The sequence below is a fragment of the Diaphorina citri genome, unplaced genomic scaffold (assembly GCF_000475195.1).
Source record: "Diaphorina citri unplaced genomic scaffold, Diaci psyllid genome assembly version 1.1 scaffold1956, whole genome shotgun sequence".
Lineage (NCBI taxonomy): Eukaryota > Metazoa > Arthropoda > Insecta > Hemiptera > Psyllidae > Diaphorina > Diaphorina citri.
This window is the reverse complement of record NW_007379382.1, coordinates 40,551-58,593: the sequence shown is the minus strand read 5'-3', so window position 1 is coordinate 58,593 and position 18,043 is coordinate 40,551. Positions and strand designations below refer to the sequence as shown.

The 18,043-nt window shown below is 40.7% G+C and overlaps 2 protein-coding genes and 1 pseudogene across 2 annotated transcripts; all 3 read left to right on the top strand.

Moving 5' to 3' along the window:
* Nucleotides 1-5,222: 5,222 nt before the first annotated feature.
* LOC113470952 lies at nucleotides 5,223-5,340 on the top strand (annotated as a pseudogene).
* Nucleotides 5,341-10,634: 5,294 nt separating this feature from the next.
* On the top strand, nucleotides 10,635-12,209 carry LOC113470949 (methanethiol oxidase-like). Its single transcript, XM_026829753.1, has 3 exons — nucleotides 10,635-10,690; nucleotides 11,276-11,377; nucleotides 11,986-12,209. Exons 2-3 carry the CDS (start codon nucleotides 11,368-11,370, stop codon nucleotides 12,207-12,209), a joined length of 234 nt encoding a protein of 77 aa, XP_026685554.1. The 5' UTR covers nucleotides 10,635-10,690; nucleotides 11,276-11,367.
* A 557-nt stretch (nucleotides 12,210-12,766) lies between these two features.
* LOC113470947 (methanethiol oxidase-like) lies at nucleotides 12,767-13,056 on the top strand. The gene has a single exon (XM_026829751.1). It carries the CDS (start codon nucleotides 12,796-12,798, stop codon nucleotides 12,991-12,993), a length of 198 nt encoding a protein of 65 aa, XP_026685552.1. The 5' UTR covers nucleotides 12,767-12,795; the 3' UTR covers nucleotides 12,994-13,056.
* Nucleotides 13,057-18,043: the final 4,987 nt, after the last annotated feature.

The window sequence follows — 18,043 nt, the reverse complement described above, 5'->3', positions numbered from 1 at the left end:
GGGAGGTGAGAAATGTGAAGAAATTATCCACACTAATATTGGCAGAGGTCGCTAGCTGTTTGAGTTCTGTTACCGTGAACACTGATCTGGACTGAACTTCGGCCTTTTTCTGCAGAACCGAAATGAACTTCTTGGCCTGGAAATTTAAAGGAATAGTCCAGTTTTTACTTTCCTTATCCTATAGGAAGGAAAGTAATGTAATCGGGTCAAATTTTCGGTGGTCAGATTTTAGTGCCAAAACACGTTTTGAAAAAAAAAAAAGTGGGTGGGTGTTTTTTTTTTTTTTTTTTTTTTTTTTTTTTTTTTTGTAGCTAAAACCAAATGTCAACCCAAAGCAATCACCCTGCTAGGGCTTATTGAGAGGCTGACAAAAAACGCCGACCCCGTCTGATCACGGGAAAAGGCGAAGAAGAAGTGGCTGTACACTAAACCATAGGAAAAAGAGAGGAAACGAGCTTCAGAAGTGGGGAAATTCCGAGGGGAAAATGAAACTTTATTCTCCTCTAATGATATACTTTTTCTCTCCCAAATAGGTAATTTTTAACTATAAAATTATGAAAAAAGTAATTATGGCTATTCATAAAACATTTTTAAATGATAAAACTATGTAAAAAAAATGACCTCGCTGGGATTCGAACCCCCACCCATCACACTTATCATCACAGTAGAGGAGTAAAATTACACACACCCAACCGCTCGGCCACTAAGACTTTTGTTACTTGGACGCACAAAACTTCTTTATTAATCAACTCGATCGAAAAGTTTGAAATTTTCCCCTAAAAGTCACTTTTTCCTCCCTAGCGGGTCTCCCTTTAGTGCTAAGAAGATGAAACAATAAAGAGGCATACTACGGGATGGGCATGCTACGACACAGGCCACATGCGTCTAATGTAGCAGTTGTTTCATTGCTACGAAAAAAAACGGCGGTGAAACACTCATCATGTGAAAAAAAATAAAAATAATAATAATAAAAAATAAAAAAAAACGCCATAAAATCACGGATGTGTGCTTTAAATGGGCTCCACTTATGATTTATATCGAAATTCAGACCCAAATATGAAATCTGCTCTGATAGCCTCAGGGGCGAAAATGGACGTTTCTAGGTTTTTTACTTTCTATTACTAAAGTATAGCGAAGGATTTTGAGATGGAAAAGTTTCATTCAAAAATCGGCCACTCAGGACGGGAGAAAATTTTCAAATACGTATTCCGAAAATGTAATAGAAAGCCGTAAACATACACCACATTTTTTATTTTTATTATGATTATTCTCATTATTAGTGGTTTTCGGCCTTAAAAAAAAAAACTAAAAATTTAAATTAATTTGAAAAAAAGTAAAAAATACAACTTGCCTGTAAAAAACCCTGTGACCTAAATTAATACGTGTACAGTTAATAATTTTCTTTATATTAGGTTAGGTTAGGTCTTTTTGGGGGATTAGACCTTTAGAAACAAGGAAAATATGTAATAAAAAACTATCGAAAACTAGGTATCGATAACTATCGATGGCGCCGACTATCGATAGTTCTCCTCCTCTACCGCCACTCACGTTCCGACAGGAGAGGGAGGGGGGGGCATTACATAGAGAGGACAGTAACAACGGAAGTCTTATCGTTCTGAAATCGAACGGAGGAGGACAGGATAATAGAAAGCCAGCCGTTCCGAGAACGAACCTTATCTGTTTAAAGTTCGCCCTGGGCGGGAACCGAACAAGCGACCTGGAACTTACAAGGCAGACGCGCTTCCAAGCTAACTAGTCTGACACTGACACTTTGTTTCATTCCAACTAGTAAGGCCTCTCGAAGATTCCGACATTCCTCTCATCAAAACATTCATTCTTATCAACGTCTTGTAAATTGTATCATTATTATTTCATTAACATTATCATTAGACGACTAAGACAAGAGCTCTGTAGAATTCATAATCATTAGAGAAGTACTTACCTACTTTGAAAACAACTTCATCAACATCAGTGGAGCGGCGAAACACGGTAAAAAGATGAAAACCAAAAGTTGAAGTAGTAGGTATGTAGACAGTACCTACACACGTAGTAGGATGACCTTAGCAGTCAAGCCCTATATACCTATACAATACCTACATACACTCCAACTATTCTCCCAACTTGGTCTTTCCACGAATCTTTTGAAAACCAAAAGTTGAAGTAGTAGGTATGTAGACAGTACCTACACACGTAGTAGGATGACCTTAGCAGTCAAGCCCTATATACCTATACCTACCTACAATACCTACATACACTCCAACTATTCTCCCAACTTGGTCTTTCCACGAATCTTTGGTTATGCCTGAAGTATTGGACCAGTATCCAGAACTGAAGAATTTACTAGAGGGGATGTTGGCCAAGGAAATACCAGACAGACTCAGCCTGCATCAAATACGACAACACCCGTGAGTGAGAATCAATTACCTATTTTATTACCTAAAAACAGGGAGTACACCAAATTGAGACTCAGCCTGCATCAAATACGACAACACCCGTGAGTGAGAATCAATTACCTATTTTATTACCTAAAAACAGGGAGTACACCAAATTAGTCCGTCTTAAAACAGGAAGTAGACCAACTTGGTCTGACTGGGGAACTTAAAACACGGAATAGACCAGCTTAGTCTGGCCGGGGGACTTTGAACAGGGAGAGGATACTTGTTGCCAGGTTCAACCTCACCACAGGCCTGTATCCATTTGAAGGTGACACGGTGTTCAAACTATTCGAGAACATCGGCAACTGTGTACTGGTTATGCCTGAAGTATTGGACCAGTATCCAGAACTGAAGAATTTACTAGAGGGGATGTTGGCCAAGGAAATACCAGACAGACTCAGCTTGCATCAAATACGACAACACCCGTGAGTGAGAGAGAATCAATTACCTATTTTATTACCTAAAAACAGGGAGTGCACCAAATTAGTCCGTCTTAAAACAGGAAGTAGACCAACTTGGTCTGACTGGGGAACTTAAAACACGGAGTAGACCAGCTTAGTCTGGCCGGGGGACTGTGAACAGGGAGTATACAACCAGCCTGAATTTCCCTTGATAAAGAAATAGCAAAGGAGTGCGAAGGGCATCCACTCTGAAATTTTTTGTTGCCAGAAACAAATGTCAGCTTAATAACGATCACCCTAGGGCTGATTGCCAGTCATGGAATCAATCATTTGTAACAAACTTTTTGACCCTGCCGCGGGAATCGAACCTGAGTCTCCCGCATGCAAGGCGAGCGCAGTGACAACTACACCATGGGAGCTGACAATCAAGTACAATTAAAAGAAAAGAAGAAAACCATAATAGGCAGAATTTGGTGGAGAGGCTTTGGCATCGACCCGTCCCTCAAGATGGAACGATTATGGACATGTATGTTGTTGTTTGCAAATGTCGGGTTATTTGGTTATTTGCTTCTGGACGAGCCAGCCAAATTAACATGGCTAGAGCTAGAGACCATCACACCGGTGTATAGCAGATACAAAAAGACATCTTTTCTTTATTCTGCTATCGCCATTCGGCGAAAGCTAAAGCCGCTACAACAACAACAACAACAACAACAACAACAACAACAACAATGGGCCAACTCTGAGCTTGAATGGAGGTCGGCTTACCATAGCCCGAGTTTCTGAGGAAGGAAAAGACACACATAAATACCTACAAAAGTCACACTTTAATAATCTTGAGTAATCTTGACACAACAGTCAAGAGCCAGGGGCTATAGGAAGTTGAATGCATCAGTTACCAATGGATCGCTGAAATGAAGCAACGTTACGCGTGCGCGTGGTTAGTGTGCTCCTGACTTTTCCTGGTCACACTTAAGCTAGGTAAAAAGCGAAAGGAATCTCTTTTTTTGTCATACAAAACGAGCTTTCCCAAACCAGCTTCAAAGCTAACCTAGTTTTGGGTAATTAGCTAGGAAGATAGCGCGCCTGCCTTGTAAGCGCTAGGTCGTGGCTTCGGTTTCCGCATTGGGCGACCTTCATCCTTATATATAAGAAAGTAATCAAGTACTTGATGAAAACTTAAGTATACTTACTTCATGGGTCCCAGGATATAAGATGGTATATTAGTTTCGTCAAGTGTTTTGACAGGTTTCGGTATATTCTGTCCTATTAGGGTGATGTTGTGTTCTTTCCTAAAGCTGTCGATCTCTTCCTTCGTTCTGAAAGAAAAATAAATTTAAAATTTTTAGAAAAAATAGGCTATAAAGTAAAAATTTATAGGAAAAAATAGTGAGATCCCCCTCAAAAAACACAAATGTGGAAAACAAAAGGCCAAGTTCTTATCCAAAATTCAAAAATGTCTGCCTACAAAAAAAAGTGATGTAAAAAGAATGACGTAAAATTGAATAAGAGAAAGTTGGACTGAAGAGAATACGGAAAATGGTAAAGAAAAAAACATCAGACAGAAGAAGAAGAAGAGTTAGCTAGATGGGAAGGGCGTCTGTCTTGTTAGCGCTAAATTGTGATTACGATTCCCGTACGTAGCGAAATTTATCCTGAACAGATAAGGTTCGTTCATGGAACGGCACGCTTTCTCCTATCCTGTACTCCTATTTTCGAAAAGGAAAAAAACGTACTTACCTAGACCTCTAGATGCTACATCAGATGCAATGAGTACATTGATGTAACCTGATCTGAAGTCTGAAAACAAAAAGAGGAAACAAAAGAGTTAATTGAAGAAAATCGTTGGCCCTTAACTACCTCTCACATAAATAGGGAAAGTAAAAAAGAAAGGAACAAATAGCTACTCACCCCGTAATGTTTGGTCTCTATTCCATTGTGATTTATCTCCATGAATACCCATCGCTCGATACCTGCAACCAAGATAAACCAGAAATGTAAAACATATCCAAGAAAAACACAAGTGTTAAACTGGTAACGGACCTACCATACAGAAAGTCCCGAGTTCAGGTTCCACCAGCGACAGAAAATTGGCACTTTTAGAAAATATTGTCAACATTTCAAAGGGTAACTGACATCCGCCAGCGGCGATAGCACGTTGATTGCACCAATTGCCAAAGGATCACTGAAGTTAGGCAACATTGAGCGTGTTTAGTATTCGGATGGGTAGATAAACCAGAAATATAAAACATATCCAAGAAAAACACAAGTGTTGAACTGGTAACGGACCTACCATACAGAAAATCCCGAGTTCAGCTCCCACCAGCGACAGAAAATTGGCACTTTTAGAAAATATTGTCAACATTTCAAAGGGTAACTGACATCCGCCAGCGGCGATAGCACGTTGATTCCACCAATTCCGAAAGGATCACTGAAGTTAAGCAACGTTGAGCGTGTTTAGTATTCGGATGGGTGACCATCTGGACAATCGCGTGCTGCTGGCTTTGCCCGGTCCCACTCTGGCTGGGTGAGGTTAATGTGAGAAGGCGGGTACCTTGTCACCAAATGGAGAGTATAACCCGCGTCACTAAATTCCTTAGCCGTTATACAATGACGTAAAAATCAAATCAAGAATGATAATAAACTGAATATTAAACAAATTAGGTAGGTACATAGGTATTCTTTAACCACGATCGAATAAACTATTACGGGCTAAAAAATTCCCGGAGGGACGGACTCAGCTTGTTTTAAGGTATACCTACTCGAAACTTACTTTCCTTGGAGATGATTGACAGAAGGATCAGGATATGAGGGAACTGTAACAACGGAGGTCTTATCGTCCCGAAATGGAAGAGAGAAGGACACAGCGGATAGGAGAAAGCCAGCCGTTCCGAGAACGAACCTTACCGATTTTGGATAATGTCCGTTGTTCGAATCCCACCATCTAGAAACGTGAAAAAAATAATTTGGGGAAAGGAGTACAAACCGGTACCATTCCCAGAAAAAGGTCCTACCTCTTGGCTACATCGGGATGTTCAATATAGAAGTTCTTGACCAGGGGATATCTGAAACTCAGTTCATCCCAGCAGACGGATGGCAGGTTAGCTCCCAACTCACGGGTAGAGGTTCGCCATCGGTCGTACGAATTTCTGGGGAGAAAAAATAATCGCTAAAATAAAAATTGTAAAAAAATAAAAAAAAAAAAAAATGGGAGCACGGTTAACCCAGTGGTAGCGCACTTGCTTGCCATGCACAAGGTCCCGGGTTCGAATCCCACCATCAACAAAAATTTGCACTCTATTGCAAATATTTCAACGGGTTACTTTCTAGTGTTCTTGTTGACCCAGCACCTATGTAAACGGGAAGTATTGTGTCTCTTTCTCTTTTCGCCCATCTGATAAATATGATTGTTCTTCTGGGACCATCCACGAATATTTCCTTCAGTAGATTCTGCAGTCTGAAATACATACGATCAAATATTTATGTACCTACAACAAAAAATAGTGATATCCCTCCAAAAAAACACTTCGTAATGAAATTTTACGCCAAAAGTTGGCCTCCATAAAAAATGCTGATATGAAACTAGAAAAATAAACCCCTTCTTCTACTCACTTGGCTGGTTTTTCATACTCATGGCAAAGCTCTACAAACTGTTTGACATTGGGATTAGCAACGAGGTTCGCAGATCCAACATTGAGTTGATTGGGACAAAAAAATAGTAATATCCTCCCAAAATATCATTTCGTGTTGAAAAATTAACGCCAAAAATACAAACTTACTTGGCTGGTTTCTCATATTCATGGCAGATCTCTACAAACTGTTTGATATTGGGGTTAGCAGCTACCTTATCTACAACAATATCACTATGGTAGTTCAGACTCTTTCAATTCAACGTATATTACAGAGAGACAATTAAATGGTAAGTGATAAGTACTTTCGCAGGTCCCAAACTCTTTTAAAGCATTTTACTTAACAGTTGTTTTGTCATCAAAATATTGCAAAATGTAAAAATGAACGCCAAGAGTTGGCTTCTACAAAACTTACTTGGCTGGTTTCTCATATTCATGGCAGATCTCTACAAACTGTTTGATATTAGGATTAGCAGCGAGGTTGGCAGAGCCCACATTGAGTTGAATAGGATCACTTAGGAATTCCTTGGCGAGTTTCTGAATCTCTCGCGGCCATGTGGCACTCCACATGAGTGTCTGACGATCTGGCTGTAGAGAACACCATACCCCCCTCCATACCCTCCTCTCCCCCCCTCCCTCCTATATCCACCCCCACCTCTATACCCACCCCCTCTATAACCTTCCCCTCCATCTCTATAACCTCCTTCCCCTCCATCTCTATAACCTCCTTCCCCTCCTTTATAGCCTCCTCCCCCTCCCCTCTCCTCGCGACGATAGTAACCCGCTCCTTGATCGTAGCGATATGAGGCAGGTTCTTCCTGTCGGTCCCGATAGGGCGGGCGTCCCATGTCGGCGCGGTCCCCCGAATTGTATGGACTATGGACAGAGAGAAACAGAGAGAGGGAGGAGGGTGAGTATGAGGGTTTTTTTGGGGAACGAGTGAAGTGAGCTCCTAAGTTTTGTCTCTTCAATTTGATACGTAGGTATTTACCTGAGTGGCTAGTTGGATACCCTAGAATAGTTCGTCCGGTTTTGAACTTTGGTTTGGTAGAAATGTCCAATACATTAAGGAAAGTCTTTCGTTCAGAGCCCCATCGGAAAGTCAGTCGGGTCGAGATCCAAGTAAGGGGTTTTTTTAATAAGCTAGTCTACTGGGATCTAAAATTCTAAAAAGGTACATATTGTGTTTTCCTGAATAAATGAAATCACTAGGTCCATAACTAACAATGGTCTATCTCTTCTCCGCCCTTGTGGGTGCGTTTATGTACTGGGCTGAGATGAGCTCGGACGACGTGAGATAGCTGTCCCGGCGGCAATTTTTAAAATTTATTTTATATTTATTTTTGTTTTCGGCTGCTTCTCACATGAAACATAGCATCGTTAATAACAGGAAACAAGATTAGATTAGGGGCCAAAATAGAGAAATACCTACAGATTAGATCTCAAATATCCGCATACTCTACAAATCATATAATCTGTATTGTTAGAATTGTTGCAATCTCACAAATCCCCATGAATACAAATCAGTGTTGACTCAAATTACGATATTTATGTGTTTATGAGGTGTTTCCCCCTTCACCTATCAGACTTGTACGACCATTAAAAACACTACATGGTCCTATAACCTATATGGCAATTAGATAATAATTTCAAATACCGACACGACATATAAATAAATGTTTCCTATAGGGGAGTTCGACGTTCGAAATGGTTTCAGTCAAAGTGGCGTAGAAAAGAGAAGGCGAGACTCCTCTTTTCGAAGGTTCGACTCACATTGATGGGTTCGAATCCGCTGAGTGTCCATTTTAAAAATCAGACTACAAGGCCCGTATTAATAAACCTCTCTCTCTCCTTTTATTTACTTACTTTACTTACAGTGCATAAACAATATTGTGATGAGAGCGATCTCTTCATAAGTTAGATAATTAGCTTAGGAGATCGAATACTATTGTAAATTACTTTAAAAAAAAATCAAAATTTCGAATTTCCCGCCAACTTTACACGCTTAAAGGCCGACAATGGCCTAGCTCAGCCCAGTACATAAACACACCGTGTAGCGATGTATCTGCACCAAGAAGGAGTTGCTAGTCTCCAGCCAAGATTACATAGCCCGTCCCGAACCACAGTCAACCATCATGAGGACCTGTGCTTTTCCTTTGAAGCAAGATAAACCCTTTGTAACCTCCAGATAGCCAGACTGGTTAGGGTTTGGCTGCTCTGATCCCTATTTATTGTCCCACAGCAAGACACTGGTCTGCTCTCTGTTTAACGTCCTTCTTTGCCTTTGCTTCTTTTTCGTAAAATTTCCGTCAAGTTTTTCACTACACTTACAGGCATCTATCCTGAAGTCGAGGTAAGATAGAGTTACTCACCTTTTAGTAAATTCTCTATTGAGTTTCTCAAACATCTGAGCGTCTATCGGTCCCAGTAGACATTTGAGCAGGCATAGTCTGTATATGATGTTAATAGACAGCATGACTGCTGATTTGAAGCTGAAGTAGTTCACAATCTGAGCACTTGGTCTGATTTAGGATCACCTCTTAGCTCGAGACATGCTGGACATAGTTGACATGGGCTGTAAAATGTTGAGAACCACTTGTTAATGTGTAACTTTTTTAATCGACAAAAAGATTTTGTGCATGACTATAGGTTAAGGTAGAAAGTAGAAACACACTACCATCACGTCACGTGAACTCATGGGGAGTAAGAAAGATGTAGTTCAAAGTTTTTCCATAACATCAGCCACACTACTATCACATGACATGACGTGATAGTAGGGTATGTTTCTACTTTCTACCTCAAGTGTCTCCTTTACTATAGTTTCTCTTTTACTCTTTTCATCAAACTTTTTTGTGGAATTTCATCAGAAACGGACAAACTGTTTGAAAGTTAAGGTGAAACAAACATGGGAACTAAACACAAAGAAGTCGAGTCAAAACTTAAATCTCACTGAGTTGATTCAATCATTTAATCTAATTGAATATCTATCATACAAATTATATTTCATACCAATTTAAATACTTGAAATTTATTTAAAATAAACAAAATTTTACGAACCACGTTTACAATTCAGGTCCTCGAGATGGAAAAAGACAGAGAAGGTGTGCGAGAGAGAAAGGGGTCCGACATTTAGACCAGTGCCCGTTATATGGGGGCCACCCTAAGGGGGCCCCTCGAGAACCTTCATTCTCCTTTGCACGTGACAAAAGGGCCAAAGGTGTCGTTCTAAACGCACTTGACTTGGACTCGAACCACCAACTGCCACATCCGAAGTACACCGCGCTAACCATTGTACCACTGAAGTTATTGTTTCTGAAAGCATTCAATGGGCTAATTCATTGACAGCCTGGCCAGCCTAGTTAGCTTAGTTGGTATTGCGTCTGCCTCTCTCTCTCTCTCTCTCTCTCTCTCTCTCTCTCTCTCTCTCTCTCTCTCTCTCTCTCTCTCTCATCACTGCATTATTATCATAGTGGAGTGTGGAGATCTCTGAATAACCTGTGTAGGCACTCTTAATTTTTTATTTACTTTTGAATCAGAGATATCAAGTTATCAGAGGCTGATGGGTGATGGGTACTCTAATCACTAATACTCTAATCAGTCAGACTTTGACTGTCTATTCACAAGGTTCATAGTAACACACAGTCCCGCGTTCGGTAAAGTCGTTATTGTTTTATTTCAATAGTTATTATTTATTTTTAAAAGTTTTTTCCCCCACTAGTTTTCCATTTTTCTTTTCTTTTTACACTCTTCTACCTACTTCTCACTATTTTTCCTTTTTCTTTACACTCTTCTACCTACTTCCCACTATTTTTCCTTTCTCTTTACACTCTTCTACCTACTTCCCACCAATTTTCCATTTTTCCTTTCTTTTTACACTCTTCTACCTACTTCCCACTATTTTTCAATTTTTCCTTTCTTTTTACACTCTTTTACCTACTTCCCACTATTTTTCCATTTTTCCTTTCTTTTTACACTCTTTTACCTACTTCCCACTATTTTTCCATTTTCTTTTCTTTTTACACTCTTCTACCTACTTCCCACTATATTTTTCCATTTTCCTTTCTTTTTACACTCTTCTACCTACTTCCCACTATTTTTCCATTTTTTCTTTCTTTTTACACTCTTCTACCTACTTCCCACTATTTTTCAATTTTTCCTTTCTTTTTACACTCTTTCTTTGACTGTCTATTCACAAGGTTCATAGTAACACACAGTCCCGCGTTCGGTAAAGTCGTTATTGTTTTATTTCAATAGTTATTATTTGTTTTTAAAGTTTTTTTTCCCCCACTATTTTTCTATTTTTTCTTTCTTTTTACACTCTTCTACCTACTTCCCACTGTTTTTTCATTTTTCCTTTCTTTTTACACTCTTCTACCTACTTCCCACAGCCTTTTCTTAGAAGTTTAGATTAAGCTTAGCTGCTTAGGATAAGAAATTCTTTGTAAAAAAAATTGATACCAAATAAAACATACCTATACCTATTTCCATTTTTTCTTTCTTTTTACACTCTTCTACCTACTTCCCACTATTTTTCCATTTTCTTTTCTTTTTACACTCTTCTACCTACTTCCCACTATTTTTGCTTTGTTTTTAAGCTTTCTTTTTACACTCTTCTACCTACTTCCCACTATTTTTCCATTTTTTCTTTCTTTTTACACTCTTCTACCTACTTCCCACTATTTTTCCATTTTTCCTTTCTTTTTACACTCTTCAGCCTACTTCCCACTATTTTTGCTTTGTTTTTAAGCTTTTTTTTAATTTTCGTTCAAATATTTGTCGTAAAAGTTGAAATCTTTGTTCGAAACTTCAGTGTTCATTAATCGCTGATCGAATTTATCAGTGAATCTGCTGAGGAAATTTATTTGGAGTTTGGAGTGATTCTCTAATCGGAATCCAGTTAAGATGACACCGAGTAAGTCACCTACATCACCAGCCTCGTTAGCTCGGACCGCGCCTGATTTCTAAGCGCTAGATTTCGGGTTCGATTCCCGCCCGGGGAGGACTTCATCCTGAACAGATAAGGTTCGGCGTCGTCAGCCTCTCAATCGGCCCCAGGGCGGTAGTTTTTGGGCTGACATTTGATTTGAGCTACAAAGAATTTACGAGTTGATGCACTTCGCACTCAAACTGTGCTATTTCTTTAGCAAGGGGAAATTTCAGGCTGGAATCCTCCCTATTTAAAGTCCCCCAACCAGACCAAGCTGGTCTACTCCCTGTCTAAAGTCCCTAATCTCTTTCTTTCTTTTACTCCGTCTTTTTCCGCTCAAGCAGGGTCGAAGTTTTTAGTCAGTCTCTTGCAAGTCCCTAGGTTTTGTGTTTTGTGCCTATACTGTTGTCACACCCATCTCTCGCATTACGTTTTTAATTTAAAGGTCCCGGATATAGGACCCCGGTAGATGCTATGCGGTACGGACCACGGGGCTCACGGGAGACACTCCTATATGTGATTTGCATGCAACCTAACGCACTCACTTTTCCTTGTTTCTTTATAATTATCAGACTGATTCTTATTCTCCTCAGACCCCACATCATGTTGTTCGGGTAAAGGTCCTGGATATAGGACCCCGGTAGATGCTATGCGGTACGGACCACGCGAAACACTCCTGTATGTGATTTGCATACAACCTAACGGACAACATCCGGACTACCTGGCCGTCATTGATGTGGATCCGCAGAGTAAAACCTATCAACAGGTGAGAAACACTCTCAGGGCCGGATTAGGTTGGCCACTCACTATCAGGTAGACCTGACAGGTCTTTATCTACCTGTTAGTGAGTGGCCGGCCTTAGGGAGGGGTACCTACCTTATGATTTTATGAAGGTTTCTCAATGCCTCTAGTAGTCCAGCCCCATAATGGGTGTTTCAAAATACGAGTACATCATATTAAGTGAGAACGCTTTAGGTTAGGTGTATTTTAGTTTTCCAATAAACTGTTGAAATCGGAACCTTGATCTTCTATGATTTTTGTGGTTGGGAGGACAGTTCTAAAAGTTTCACCATTCGATTCGGCGTGAAAAATCCCATGGGATCAACTATTCACATGCTTACTTGTTAATCAACGAGCAATTTTTTGACGAGTGCGCACCCAAAGGTCATCGGACTTCCCAGTTGAAGTGGACTGTAGGCTAGGCTTGAACTGATTTCTTTTTCTTTTCTCTCTCTCTCTCTCTCTCTCTCTCTCTCTCTCTCTCTCTTTCTCTCTCTCTCTTCTTCTTCTTTTTATGTATTCACAGTCCTAGCAAGCCTAACCCGGTACATAACCACATCCTCAAGCCTCATATGTTTTTCCCCTGACCAATAATCGAACCCAAACCCTTCCGTTCCACAGCGATGGTGACAGACATCCTGATATCTCTGGATGACCGCTATCTGTACACTAGTAACTGGATGCACGGTGATATCCGTCAGTATGATATCAGAGATACGGCCCACCCTGTATTGGTCGGACAAATATTCCTCGGTGGTAAAATACAGAGCGACTCCGGAGTCACTGTTATTGATGATCCGGAACTGGACGTGAGTGTGTAAAGGGTTAATTATTTTTGCTATGTTGAAAAGGGTTAATAAATGTGTGTAGGTTTGTAAGGCCAGCCACTCACTATCATGTATACCTGACACCTAATGACCACACACACTATCAGCCATTAGGTAGACCTGATCAGGTGTATGTATCATCAGGTCTAAGGTCATACACACAAAAAGCCCACTCCGACTCAGAGGCAGGTTATTTTCGCTGCTTTCTCAACAACCAAAAGCGGAGTTTTCGATTTAGTGAGTGTGTAAAGGGTTAATTATTTTTGCTATGTTGAAAAGGGTTAATAAATGTGTGTAGGTTTGTAAGGCCAGCCACTCACTATCAGGTATTCCCGACACCTAATGACCACACACACTATCAGCTATCAGGTAGACCTGATCAGGTGTATGTATCATCAGGTCTACCTGATAGTGAGTGGGGCTGGTCTAAGGTCATACACGTCTAAGGTCAAAAGCCCACTCCGACTCCGAGGCAGATTATTTTCGCTGCTTTCTCAACAACCAAAAGCGGAGTTTTTCGATTTTATGAGACCATTCACAGGGACAAGAACAGCTAACCCTAACCATCCGAGAAGGAACTCCAAGTGCTAAGCTAAAAGGTCTTATCGTACCGAAAGCGAAGAGAGAAGTAGGTATAAGTATAAACAGCTGAAGTTAACACGTTCAGCGCCGTGTGTAAATAGCTGGTCCTAACAAAATCTGACGATTTTATGAGACCATTCACAGGGACAAGAACAGCTAACCCTAACCATCCGAGAAGGAACTCCAAGTGCTAAGCTAAAAGGTCTTATGTTTCCGAAAGCGAAGAGAGAAGTAGGTATAAGTATAATCAGCTGAAGTTAACACGTTCAGCGCCGTGTGTGGGGAATGTTAACATGAAAGCTACCTCCCCTCCCTTTCCTTTACCGGTGGGCGAAGGAAAGGAGGGGGAATTTCTCCTCACTTACCCCCTCCTATTTCGCCCACGTTTGGATAGGTTAGGAGAAAGTAGGGGGGGGGAACTTCCCCTCAAACGCTTCTCCCTCGCCTCCCTTAAAGGTCCTGAGAGAAAGAGGAGAAGAGGGGAAGTACATTCTTTCTCTCCCGCCCTCTCTTTTCAACAGCAGGGGAAGGGGGAACTAATGAATGGGCCATACAAGCGCTACTCTCGCGCACTCTGGTGGTGTCTGGCGGGAACTAAATTTACTCGCACTCTACGTCTGTACACGTTGTGACGTCACTCCCTAGACAGGTAGACAGCCATTGATGCTGTGACGTCAGTGATGATGCTGATTGATTCCCTCGAATTTATGGCAAGATCGAACGGTAGTTTTCAGAGCTCAGGTTTATATTTATTTTTTTCGCTGCCAAGGTCTTATCGTCCCGAAGTCAAAGAGAGAAGAAAGACAGAATAGGAGAAAGCCAGCCGTTCCGAGAACGAACCTTATGTGTTCAGGATAAAATCCGTCCGGGCGGGAATCGAACCGGCGACCTAGTGCTTACAAGGTAAACACGCTAATCTCCAAGCCAGTATTTCTTGTTGCGATCCGGATCGTACGGATATTGTGACGATCCGTAGTTTAATGAGTAAAGTATTCACTCGTATCCATCTCTAAAGCCAACTAGCCTGGTTCGCACGGTTTTCCCCGGTAGTCCCGGTATTCACAACACAGAAATTTTATACAGTTTTTCGTCCATTTGTAGGTAAGCTTTTTAATAAAATGCCATACTATAACGACTATGAGTTAATAATAAAACCCGCAGGTAATATGGTAAAATAAATGCTCATTGTTCATCGTTGGGCACCAGCCAAATGTCGGAAGTACAGTCTCCACCCGGATATCTGAAACAAAACGACAAAAAATCATGTTAATCCCGATTCCCATAATACCTTTTTTTTTTTACGGCTTTCTTTTAAGTGGCAGGGTTCTCCTAGAGGAGCTCTTCCACCCAACCACCTTCCGTTTTTCCAAGAGATTTGATAGAGGGAACTCTAACTGTTAAGGTTTTATCGTCTCAAAATTGAAAATAGGAGGATTGTTTAGGATAAAGTCCGCCCCGGGCGGGAATCGAACCCTCGTAGGCTGGCCGAGAATAAACTTGAACTTATAAAGTTTACCCCGGAAGGAACGAACCTGCGACTTAGTGCTTACAATGCGGATACCTTCCAACTTCCAAGCTAACTTAGGCCGCCATATTCTCATTTCGTTCCTGAATGGAATTACCTGATCTCATGAGCCAAGGCAGGTCCGTTTGGTTCCAGGCCCAAATCCACAATAAAGTCCTCATCTAAAGTCAAACCGCCCTGTTCTGTATTCACGTTGATCTTAACCAAGGCCGAACCAGATCTGAAATGAAACGGGTGAAACAGATGAAAGAAATCCTATAGGATTAAAGATGAAAGCAGTTTCAGGACTCGGTGGCTAAACTTTCTTCAAAAGAAATTGGTGGGCTTTTTGTGTATGGATTTGTTTCAAATTCGTTTCAATCAATCCTCCATATGAATTTATTAAAAGTTGTTTCAATCACTCCTCTGGCCAATCAAAATTCTCATCCACCAAATCATAAAACAGCTGATTGTGGAAGTTAAAGTATTGTCTCATCTTCGATATTACCTTCGGATGAACCCGGACATGTTTTCTTCCTTTGCTTTCCCGCAGACATCTCTCCATGGAGTTGTCCTTGAGGCAGTAGAACCCCTTTGTGTGGTTGAAGTAGAAGTTGTCGTGGTTGATGTGGGGCTCGAGGTTTAGGAACCGCTCGATGCGTTGTAACTCCGGGACGGGATCCTCGATCAGGCGATCCCCGTTCACGATCAGGATTTGCTCCTTTGGAAACACCTGGTGAATGAGGGATGAAATTATTCAACAAAGTCGTGTCCGTTGTAACTCCGGGACGGGATCCTCGATCAGGCGATCCCCGTTGACGATCAGGATTTGCTCCTTTGGAAACACCTGGTGAATGAGCGATGAAATTATTAAACAAAGCCGTATTTTCATTTTTCCTTACGGCCCAACCTCTGTAGTGTCTTTTTTCTAACGCGACATTGGATCTGTAGGTTGGTGGTTCGAGTCCAAGTCAAGTCAAGATTTATTAAGGAGCGGGGTAGCGCTTCGTCCCACCAAGTCAAGAAAGTTTGCCAGTCTAGGTGTCTCTGGGGAACGATATTTGTGTCAAGCATTTGACAATGCTTAACACAATTAAAATTTCTTAATTTTCCTTACGGAAACAACCGATTTCTCCTATTCTAAAGTTGTGGTTCGAGTCCAAGTCAAGTCAAGATTTATTAAGGAGCGGGGTAGCGCTTCGTCCCACCAAGTCAAGAAAGTTTGCCAGTCTAGGTCTAGAGGTGTATCTGGGGAACGATATTTGTGTCAAGCATTTGGCAATGCTCAACACAATTAAAATTTCTTAATTTTCCTTACGGAAACAAACGATTTCTTCTATTCAGGTGTATCTGGGGAACGATATTTGTGTCAAGCATTTGGCAATGCTCAACACAATTAAAATTTCTTAATTTTCCTTACGGAAACAAACAATTTCTTCTATTCTAAAGTTCATTTTCCCTCTTTCAAAGGAAAAAACGGAAATTGGAAACGTTGGCGCATTCCTGTCCATCGAAGATCAAGTGGTCAGTTTCCATTGGACCAGTAGTTAATTGTCAGTTTCTCGAAGGAAATACACCTCAACCTGTTGAAGTTTCTAAGGCCGGCTATATTCACTATCAGGTAGACCTGACAGGTACTCCTGAATAGGTGCGCTCAATAGGTCTACAGTGTATGGCAACAATGGTAAGTATTTCAGACGACCTTTCACTTCTAGGAATGATTCAAGGGTTCGATTGGCTGAAGGTTCTAGGATCCGATTGGGTGAAGGACCTAGTATCCGGTTAGATGAAGGATTTAGTATCAGATTTTGTGAAGGATCCAGGATTCGATTGTTTGAAGGCTGGATGCGAAGATTCGTGTTGGAGTTTGTTCTACTTTTGTAGCTGAAGAGGCTGAATGCATGGGTGTTCTTTGGAGTCTCTGAACCATTTTTCCGGTTGTGAATAGCTTGGAGCTCATTTGGCTCTTCCAAGTTGACCGGGTTGCTTTCTAGCTGGTTTTCGTAATCGATTCGATTGGGTGAAGTTTGGAATATTGGTTTCGTATTGTTGGAGTTAGTTCTACTGGAGTAGCTAAAGAGACTGAATGTTTTGGATTCTTTCTCTGATTTCTCGTTCAAATGATTAAGTTCAAGTTCACTTCGCTCTTCCAACATTGCGTGTTTTTCTATTTGGTTTTCGTAGTCTTGAAGTTTGTAGGAAGGGTTGTATTCAGTTGGGTTTTTACTCTCCGACTGTGCCTTTCGGTTTGGTTGATAGAGCTTGTTTGATTTCAAATTGAGATTGTTTTTTTCCAATTGATTTTCGTAGTGTACTCGATTGGGTGATGGATGGATTATTTGATTGGAAGAAGGCTGGATTTGAGCTGGATTCGTATTGGTATTATTTATGTTATTTGTGTACCGGAAGATATTGAAATTGTTTATATTTCTTGAATGAATTCCCCTGTTTACTTGTTCATCATGTTTGTCAATATTTGAATCTGTTTTCCTGTTCGGTTGATAATCATTTTTGTCGTTTTCAATGCTGATTCCTCCATTTGTTGTGCTTCTGTATTTAAACAGTGATATAATCTTGTTTGCATCACTGCTGCTGTTGTTTTCTGGCGTGAGTTCACGTATACTGTTTACTCGATCTTGTTTGGATTCTAGTTGTTTTGAGCTATTTTTGGTGTGCATAATTTGGTTGGTAGTTTCATGCTTTGCTGGAGTTATCTTTGAGTCTCCTTGATTGCATTTGTTAGGACTTGAATTATCCTCCACAGCACTATTTAATACTACCTTTTCGTTTGGAAGATATGTGTTAACATTATTGTTAATTGTGTTGGTTGCTTCTAGAACAAAGACTGTTTCGTTACTGTCTAATTTTATATCATTCCCAGTGCAGAGACTGCGGGAGAGAAAAGTTCCGCTCTCGACCAACATTTTGAGTTTCGTTTATGTTTTTAGTTTGATAACT

Bases quoted from the DNA above. Each gene is read 5' to 3' on its own strand.
- LOC113470947 (XM_026829751.1), top strand. From the start codon at position 12,796: ATGGTGACAGACATCCTGATATCTCTGGATGACCGCTATCTGTACACT.